At 31.2% G+C, this 8,663-nt stretch overlaps 2 protein-coding genes across 4 annotated transcripts; both read right to left on the reverse strand.

The window, feature by feature from the left end:
• On the reverse strand, positions 904-5,442 carry LOC107644000. 3 transcript variants are annotated; one of them, XM_016347765.2, is made up of 7 exons: positions 4,964-5,442; positions 4,791-4,877; positions 4,509-4,688; positions 3,456-3,626; positions 2,649-2,882; positions 2,450-2,538; positions 905-1,992 (listed from the first exon to the last, which is right to left on the reverse strand). In XM_016347765.2, the coding sequence occupies exons 1-7, from the start codon at positions 5,061-5,063 to the stop codon at positions 1,150-1,152; spliced, it is 1,704 nt and encodes a 567-aa protein (XP_016203251.1). In that variant the 5' UTR covers positions 5,064-5,442; the 3' UTR covers positions 905-1,149. The 3 variants fall into 3 exon arrangements, with proteins under 3 accessions (XP_020980061.1, XP_020980062.1, XP_016203251.1); XM_021124402.1 differs by lacking the exon at positions 4,964-5,442 and having other exon boundaries at positions 904-1,992; positions 4,509-4,672; XM_021124403.1 differs by lacking the exons at positions 4,791-4,877; positions 4,964-5,442 and adding an exon at positions 3,975-4,109 and having other exon boundaries at positions 904-1,992; positions 4,509-4,616.
• On the reverse strand, positions 6,281-8,357 carry LOC110272101. The gene is made up of 4 exons (XM_021123919.1): positions 7,800-8,357; positions 7,627-7,713; positions 7,345-7,524; positions 6,281-6,462 (listed from the first exon to the last, which is right to left on the reverse strand). The coding sequence occupies exons 1-4, from the start codon at positions 7,897-7,899 to the stop codon at positions 6,281-6,283; spliced, it is 549 nt and encodes a 182-aa protein (XP_020979578.1). The 5' UTR covers positions 7,900-8,357.

The following is an 8,663-nucleotide window of genomic DNA, read 5'->3' on the forward strand; positions in this document are numbered from 1 at the left end:
AGCGTGGAAAAAAAAAATTACAATTCGGCTAGTATAAATCATTCAGTCGTTTCATCGTTTTCTTGCATGCCGTCTTTTCTTTCCCTTTTTTTAATTCAAAAAATAAAAATTTATGAAAATTATGGAAAGTTATGCCAATATGAAAAATAACTACTATATAATTTGAGAAGATTTTTTGGAGAATATTATTCATTATTTTTTCTTCTCATGGTGTGTTAATTTTAATTACAATAGTTTTATCTTTTATTCCAAAATTCATATTATGCATTTGTTTTTTAAAAACAATTGATCAAATAGCTGCAGAGACAGCAGATTGATTAATTTTTGAAATGACAAGACAAGAACAATTTCTTTATGAGAAAGTTTAGGGTCAGTAGATTTTATAGTTTTTAGTCATTAATTAATCATTAATAATATTTTTAATGGTGTGAAATTGTATCTAATGGTATAGAATCATTTAATTTTTTTTTAATGGTTAAGTGTTGGCCAAAATTTAATAAAAGTACTGACCCTAACACTCCACTTTTTTTATTTTGATACCACATGTTAGTTATTTCATAAAATTAATAATTTACTACCTCCAGCTATTGACAATAATTTTTAATCTAAATTTAAAATTTTAAATTCTTAAACTACTAAATTTGAATGGAACCAGAATGTGTGTTATAATGATTAGAATTAGAGATCTAAAATATATTTTTTATGAACAATTCTCTCTATCATAATCATAAAACTAACAAAACTGCCAATATAATTAACTAATACAATTCTTTAATAATTATAATATCACCCAAACTAATTTTTATATTAATAAATTAAAAGACAAATATAATAAAATTCTAACGGAACTTCACTGCTTGATGGTTTAATATGCGGTTGCTTAAGTGATTTGGGAATGGGTAAATAAATTTTCATCTGGTAGTTGTCCTCAACGAGGAAGCTCTCATGAAATTCTATTGTTGTTTGCACACTTAGGACTTGTGTGTCCCTTTCGTTGTTTATTTATAATTAATTCTGGTTTTGATTTTCTTGTCTAATAATAATAATAATGTGTCCTAAGTCCTAACTAGGAAGCAAGTAATGTATGGTTTGATTAGCCACTATTTATCAAGTTACAAAATACAAACATAGCTGTAGTAACTATGGTCCTCAATAAGCATGAGAGTAACCAACATAATTCAACCTGGGACGAATACTATGGTGACTGTACTTGGGATCCCCATAATCCACAGCTTTTATAACCATAGCTTCACGCCTCCCATCGTGTTCTTGAACTGCGCCAAACACGATCTCATTCGGCTCGCGGTTCGGCTCGTAGTAGCCTTGTGGGGTGTTGGCTGTTGTTGTTGATGAAGAGTAGCGTGTTTGAATTTGATGATGCTGCTGGTGTTGTTGAATCTGATGGTGCTGAAGCTTAGGATGCTTATATTGATGATGTGGCGGTTGTTGTTGTTGATGTTGATGTTGAGGATCACCCTCATCATAGTCACCTCCATTATTATCATCATCCCATTTGTCCAAATAATTAGTATTAGGCCTAATTGGTTTCGAGTTCTGTGGCTTCTCAATCTCATTGTTATTATTGGTAACAAAAGGGTATGTTGTTGTTTTTCTATTATGTGTTGGTGTTCTTGTTTCTAATGGTGGAGGAGGTTCATCTTCATTTGGAATCACATAGCTCTCTTGCACTGGCCATGATTGATGATGGGTCCTGTATTGTTGTTGGTATTGAGGATGATGATGATATTGACGAAGTTGTGAAGATTTGTTCCTTTTGGATGATGATGATGATGATGAGAATAAGCCACCTAAGATTTCAGCCATGGATGTGCCTGAGTTGAGGAAGAGTCTTCCAATGGACACAAAGAAGCCTTCTTGTTTCTCGAATTCGTCGTCATCTTCACTTGGGATCAATGGAGGCCTTACTGAGTTTGGAGGAAGCCTTTGATGTGGTGGAGGTGCTGTGCCTTTCCTTAATGGAGGCCTTGGATCCTGAAAATGAAACAATAATATTATGCTGATTATAACGTGTTTAATAGGGTCAGTACTAAGCGAACGGGTGAGCTAACTACTCGATCAATGTTAGTTTTGGCAGCTATTTATTATAATGCAATATATTTGGGACAAGAGTATAATTTAAAACATTGCATATTTCCATAATTTTTTGGGTGAAAATTTTGTAATATGGACCTTGTAAACATTCTACTTACGGAAAAAAAAAATGTAAAAAGAATAATAACAAACAGGAAGAATTTGCATAGTAAGGATGAGTGCAGCAGGTGAACGAAAAAATGAATGCAATTATGAAAAATTGAATAAACTTTCTAACCATGAAGAGAAAAGATAACTGAAATTTATAAATATTCTAAATTGTCATAATGGTAAATGTGAAAGCAGAGCATAATGTAATAGAAGAAAAATCATTAGCACATGTATGTGTTTTACTTACATCATGAGAAGAAAACATTGCTCTCACTCTCCACTGCAGTAATGCTAGCATATAGCCAAAGAATCCAGCAGCAAGAAGCACCACTATTCCTACAATTTTTATATCAAAATATTAAAAACATAAATATATATAAAAAAATAAATTCCCAATCTCACTCCCCACCCGAAAAATACCAAAAATAAGGTTTGTTTAGTGATACCTAAGTGGAAACTAGCATCATAGTCATCGGAAGAAGAAGAATCAGTATTACAATCATCATGGTGGAGTTGAATTTCTCTAATTGCTTGGTTTCCACGATCCACCACCAAAAGGGAGCAGCTGCTACCAACATACTTTACATCAAAATCATTTGAAAATTTTGCATCTTCACTTGCACCATCAACATGCCCTCTTGATTGCCCCCATTTTCCACCACCCGCAATGGTTGTAACCCCTTCATGCATATTATAAAATCACTGTAAATACAGAGGCTAGTAACCAAATTTTTGGTAAACCTAGAAGAGAAAAACATGAACACCAATCTCCTGTGGTACACATGTCTTATCTTAAAGACAACTCCAATTCAAAACCTTAAAGTAATAAATTAATGGGTCTCTCATCTTATAAATTCTTCGCTCTTTTTACTTTACTTTCTTCAATATAAAACTAATTTCATACACTATTTCTCACACTTGCAACATTAACACATATAAGTCAATTTATGTTTGTGCTTATATTAAGGTAGTTAAAACTCTGATTAACTCATAAAATCTTTTGATATTATAATTTTGAATAAGTCAATTTACTGTGATAATTTATTAGATCATACGATTTTAGATTCAAACCGGTTACCATTTATGTTTAACATTTAAAGGTATGTCGTTGACCAATAAATTGTTATATGCACAAGATAGGATTCAAACTCCCTACAGTTACTTAATTAAATGAGTGAACTAACTACTTGACTAACTTATTTTAACTATTTTGATGCATATGTAAAATTTAGAACGTAAATCCTAGTTTATACCTTGATCAGTGATTTTTCTGATGGCCATATTCATAGTGTCAGCAACGTAAATATTTCCACTGTCATCCACTGTAAGCCCTTTAGGGTGATTCATTCTGGCGTCTCTAAGTCTCCCATCTATGTGTCCAATATACCCTTCACTTGATCCAGCAAGAACTTTGGGCCTGCCATCTGCATATACTTTTTCCATTAATCAACCATAAAAAAAAAAAAAATTTATCTTTAAGAACCTCAAAATTACAAATCAAATTTGTAGGGACCAGGAAAAATTGAAAAAAAAAAAAGGTAAAGAAGGACTATAGTTGTAAATTCTGTATCTTTTTTATTTTCTAGTACCTTCCCTCCCTATTTTTATTGTAATGCATGATTTAGTTTTATTTTGTACGGGTAGTACAGCTAAAAGATATGTTATACTCTTTATTTGTACTACTTTAATATATTTTATTTTATTTTATATTTGTGAATAAGGTATATTATTGTACTTTAAAAAGTGGAGTCTTGCACTTAACAAAAGCTCACCAAGCGTCTTTGCTTTTCTCAGCTGAATCAAAAGGTTTCCCATGCAACAAGTTAAGTCCTCGTACAAACTAAGGAAAAAAAATTTAACCAGCAGAAAATCTTAAAGGATACACTTGTCTTGAATGTTGAATGAATCTGTATTTTGGGACCATGAAGCAAAGAAGAAAAAAGACACAAGAATGATTAAACACTATAGCTGTTTAATTCTGTCATTGTCTTGAAAATAAAAATGAATATCGCAGACCAAGAATAACCAAATTGAATGACAATTTGAATAAAGCTATGAAGGTATACAAAATCTTCAAACTTAGATAAATTTCAAAATTTAACATGAAAAAAAATGTTTGTGCGACCCATTTTGTGTAGAAAAATTCTTAGGTGCTCTTATTGAAAATCATAATGTTCACATCGATTATTGCTTGAATGACAAGTCATTAATGAAAATTTATAACCATGTCACTTTAACGTATCTGGTATAAATTGATTAAAGGTGAAAGCACCTAACAACGACTCATTTAGAATAAAGAAGCTTACATCGAGATATTGGGACAGGAATCTTGTAGAGATTACTGTTCTCTGAATCCAGAACTAGGAATTCACCATTTGGAGATACTTCAACTGAGTAAGGCTCAACTCCAAGCTTAGTTCCATCAAATATAGTCTCCACAGTGTAGCCACCTTCGAATTTCACCATGGACCTTCCATGTTGTTGCACTATGAAGATCAGAAATTAAACCATTGAAAATATCTATCTTAAAATAAAAAGAAAAAGAACTCATCAAAGGAATGAAATTGAAGACCACTCTGTATATATACCTGGTTTATTAGAAGATGTGGATTTTAGTGACCATAGCCATTTAACAAGCGCCGAAACCGCATTGGACACAAAGCCAGTAACAATCTCTGCATGATGTTGTCACATGAATTCCCATAGAACAAAACAACAAAACAAGAATTTTTCAAAAGAAATTAAGAATTGTTGCACTTACTAGCAGGTGGTAGTGGTGCTGCTGAAGCTGAAGAGAAGAGGGTAGCAGGTAAAATCACCAAAGAAAAAATCAGAAAAAGCCAACTCCTCCTATAACCCATTCTTGTTCCTTATTTTTATCAAATGTTACATACTCATATGTGTATTATATATGCTAAGCTATAAGGTGCGCATTTTTTATGAAATTAAATTCCAATAAAGTATTATTAGAGAAAGAGAAGACAAAGGGCATCAATGTAGTATTCTTCTTCACATGAATCAGCACGAACCGACATTCACAAGAAAACGTAACAATCAAGAGAGAATACTCTAAAAAGGAGGATTCAGATTTTGCAGAGGAGGCAGATTGTAGAACTGATGGTGAGATGCAATCATATAGAATTTGTGTTTATTGATTGTCGTGTCCTTTTAGTATATCTTGTACTTGTACATGTCTATCTCCACAAAAACTTGAATGTGCGAGTTTATTTCTCAGTTCAAGTTTTCGGTCCCATGGTATAAAAAGGGTAAAGCCAAAAAAAGGAGTAAGATGTTAAAGTTTAATACTTATACAAAGTTTGCAATTATTTTGATTTGATTGGTTTCTGGAGGGAAATTCTATTGATTTCCATTCCTTTTATTAAATATTTTGAGTGGAAGAGTTCAGGTTCAATCTGATAATGCACAATATGCATTACATATTTACGTAGTTTTTATGTACTAGTTAATGATGGCCCCCAATGTGGCTTTGCGTTCTCTATTTAGTTGGTTCAATCAAGCAGTTTGTTTATTTCATATAAAGGAGTGAAATTTCTTATTTTTGTTTTCTTAATTGATATTAATATTATTAAGTATATTTTTTTATCATTTAATACTTTTTATTAATATCCCAAATCAGTCTCAAAGAATTTTTAGAAGAATAATTTAATCTTCAACAAATTTTATTTCCTAATCTTTTATTTTGTTAGACATATCAATTTTCACTTCAAATTTTGATAAAAAAAATAATAAACAAATTAAACCCTATCAATATTTAGTAAAAGACATACACTCTCTTAATATAAACGAGTAATATAATATAAAAATTGATTTGTCTAATAAAATAAAAATTAAAAAACTGATTTGGTGATTAAAATTTGTTGAAAACTAAAATGTCTCGCTAAAAAATTTTTTGAAATTGATTTGAGGTATTACTCAATATTTTTTAGAGGAGTTTTTTTGAAATAAATTAAAATAATTTTTTTAGTTTCCAAAACAAATAAAGCATCTTTAATTAGGCAAATCCATTTTTTTTTGCTAGAACTATTTTGATGCATATGTAAAATTTAGAACGTAAATCCTAGTTTATACCTTGATCAGTGATTTTTCTGATGGCCATATTCATAGTGTCAGCAACGTAAATATTTCCACTGTCATCCACTGTAAGCCCTTTAGGGTGATTCATTCTGGCGTCTCTAAGTCTCCCATCTATGTGTCCAATATACCCTTCACTTGATCCAGCAAGAACTTTGGGCCTGCCATCTGCATATACTTTTTCCAATAATCAACCATAAAAAAAAAAAAAATTTATCTTTAAGAACCTCAAAATTACAAATCAAATTTGTAGGGACCAGGAAAAATTGAAAAAAAAAAAAGGTAAAGAAGGACTATAGTTGTAAATTCTGTATCTTTTTTATTTTCTAGTACCTTCCCTCCCTATTTTTATTGTAATGCATGATTTAGTTTTATTTTGTACGGGTAGTACAGCTAAAAGATATGTTATACTCTTTATTTGTACTACTTTAATATATTTTATTTTATTTTATATTTGTGAATAAGGTATATTATTGTACTTTAAAAAGTGGAGTCTTGCACTTAACAAAAGCTCACCAAGCGTCTTTGCTTTTCTCAGCTGAATCAAAAGGTTTCCCATGCAACAAGTTAAGTCCTCGTACAAACTAAGGAAAAAAAATTTAACCAGCAGAAAATCTTAAAGGATACACTTGTCTTGAATGTTGAATGAATCTGTATTTTGGGACCATGAAGCAAAGAAGAAAAAAGACACAAGAATGATTAAACACTATAGCTGTTTAATTCTGTCATTGTCTTGAAAATAAAAATGAATATCGCAGACCAAGAATAACCAAATTGAATGACAATTTGAATAAAGCTATGAAGGTATACAAAATCTTCAAACTTAGATAAATTTCAAAATTTAACATGAAAAAAAATGTTTGTGCGACCCATTTTGTGTAGAAAAATTCTTAGGTGCTCTTATTGAAAATCATAATGTTCACATCGATTATTGCTTGAATGACAAGTCATTAATGAAAATTTATAACCATGTCACTTTAACGTATCTGGTATAAATTGATTAAAGGTGAAAGCACCTAACAACGACTCATTTAGAATAAAGAAGCTTACATCGAGATATTGGGACAGGAATCTTGTAGAGATTACTGTTCTCTGAATCCAGAACTAGGAATTCACCATTTGGAGATACTTCAACTGAGTAAGGCTCAACTCCAAGCTTAGTTCCATCAAATATAGTCTCCACAGTGTAGCCACCTTCGAATTTCACCATGGACCTTCCATGTTGTTGCACTATGAAGATCAGAAATTAAACCATTGAAAATATCTATCTTAAAATAAAAAGAAAAAGAACTCATCAAAGGAATGAAATTGAAGACCACTCTGTATATATACCTGGTTTATTAGAAGATGTGGATTTTAGTGACCATAGCCATTTAACAAGCGCCGAAACCGCATTGGACACAAAGCCAGTAACAATCTCTGCATGATGTTGTCACATGAATTCCCATAGAACAAAACAACAAAACAAGAATTTTTCAAAAGAAATTAAGAATTGTTGCACTTACTAGCAGGTGGTAGTGGTGCTGCTGAAGCTGAAGAGAAGAGGGTAGCAGGTAAAATCACCAAAGAAAAAATCAGAAAAAGCCAACTCCTCCTATAACCCATTCTTGTTCCTTATTTTTATCAAATGTTACATACTCATATGTGTATTATATATGCTAAGCTATAAGGTGCGCATTTTTTATGAAATTAAATTCCAATAAAGTATTATTAGAGAAAGAGAAGACAAAGGGCATCAATGTAGTATTCTTCTTCACATGAATCAGCACGAACCGACATTCACAAGAAAACGTAACAATCAAGAGAGAATACTCTAAAAAGGAGGATTCAGATTTTGCAGAGGAGGCAGATTGTAGAACTGATGGTGAGATGCAATCATATAGAATTTGTGTTTATTGATTGTCGTGTCCTTTTAGTATATCTTGTACTTGTACATGTCTATCTCCACAAAAACTTGAATGTGCGAGTTTATTTCTCAGTTCAAGTTTTCGGTCCCATGGTATAAAAAGGGTAAAGCCAAAAAAAGGAGTAAGATGTTAAAGTTTAATACTTATACAAAGTTTGCAATTATTTTGATTTGATTGGTTTCTGGAGGGAAATTCTATTGATTTCCATTCCTTTTATTAAATATTTTGAGTGGAAGAGTTCAGGTTCAATCTGATAATGCACAATATGCATTACATATTTACGTAGTTTTTATGTACTAGTTAATGATGGCCCCCAATGTGGCTTTGCGTTCTCTATTTAGTTGGTTCAATCAAGCAGTTTGTTTATTTCATATAAAGGAGTGAAATTTCTTATTTTTGTTTTCTTAATTGATATTAATATTATTAAGTATATTTTTTTATCATTTAATACTTTTTATTAAT

Source organism: Arachis ipaensis, chromosome B05, assembly GCF_000816755.2.
Source record: "Arachis ipaensis cultivar K30076 chromosome B05, Araip1.1, whole genome shotgun sequence".
NCBI lineage: Eukaryota > Viridiplantae > Streptophyta > Magnoliopsida > Fabales > Fabaceae > Arachis > Arachis ipaensis.

Bases quoted from the DNA above. Each gene is read 5' to 3' on its own strand.
- LOC110272101 (XM_021123919.1), bottom strand. From the start codon at position 7,899: ATGGGTTATAGGAGGAGTTGGCTTTTTCTGATTTTTTCTTTGGTGATT. The intron at 7,714-7,799 runs GTAAGTGCAACA...AACATCATGCAG, and splicing joins AGCACCACTACCACCTGCTA to AGATTGTTACTGGCTTTGTG. The intron at 7,525-7,626 runs GTATATATACAG...TGATCTTCATAG, and splicing joins CACATCTTCTAATAAACCAG to TGCAACAACATGGAAGGTCC.
- LOC107644000 (XM_016347765.2), bottom strand. From the start codon at position 5,063: ATGGGTTATAGGAGGAGTTGGCTTTTTCTGATTTTTTCTTTGGTGATT. The intron at 4,878-4,963 runs GTAAGTGCAACA...AACATCATGCAG, and splicing joins AGCACCACTACCACCTGCTA to AGATTGTTACTGGCTTTGTG. The intron at 2,883-3,455 runs GTATAAACTAGG...ATATGCATGAAG, and splicing joins CAGAAAAATCACTGATCAAG to GGGTTACAACCATTGCGGGT.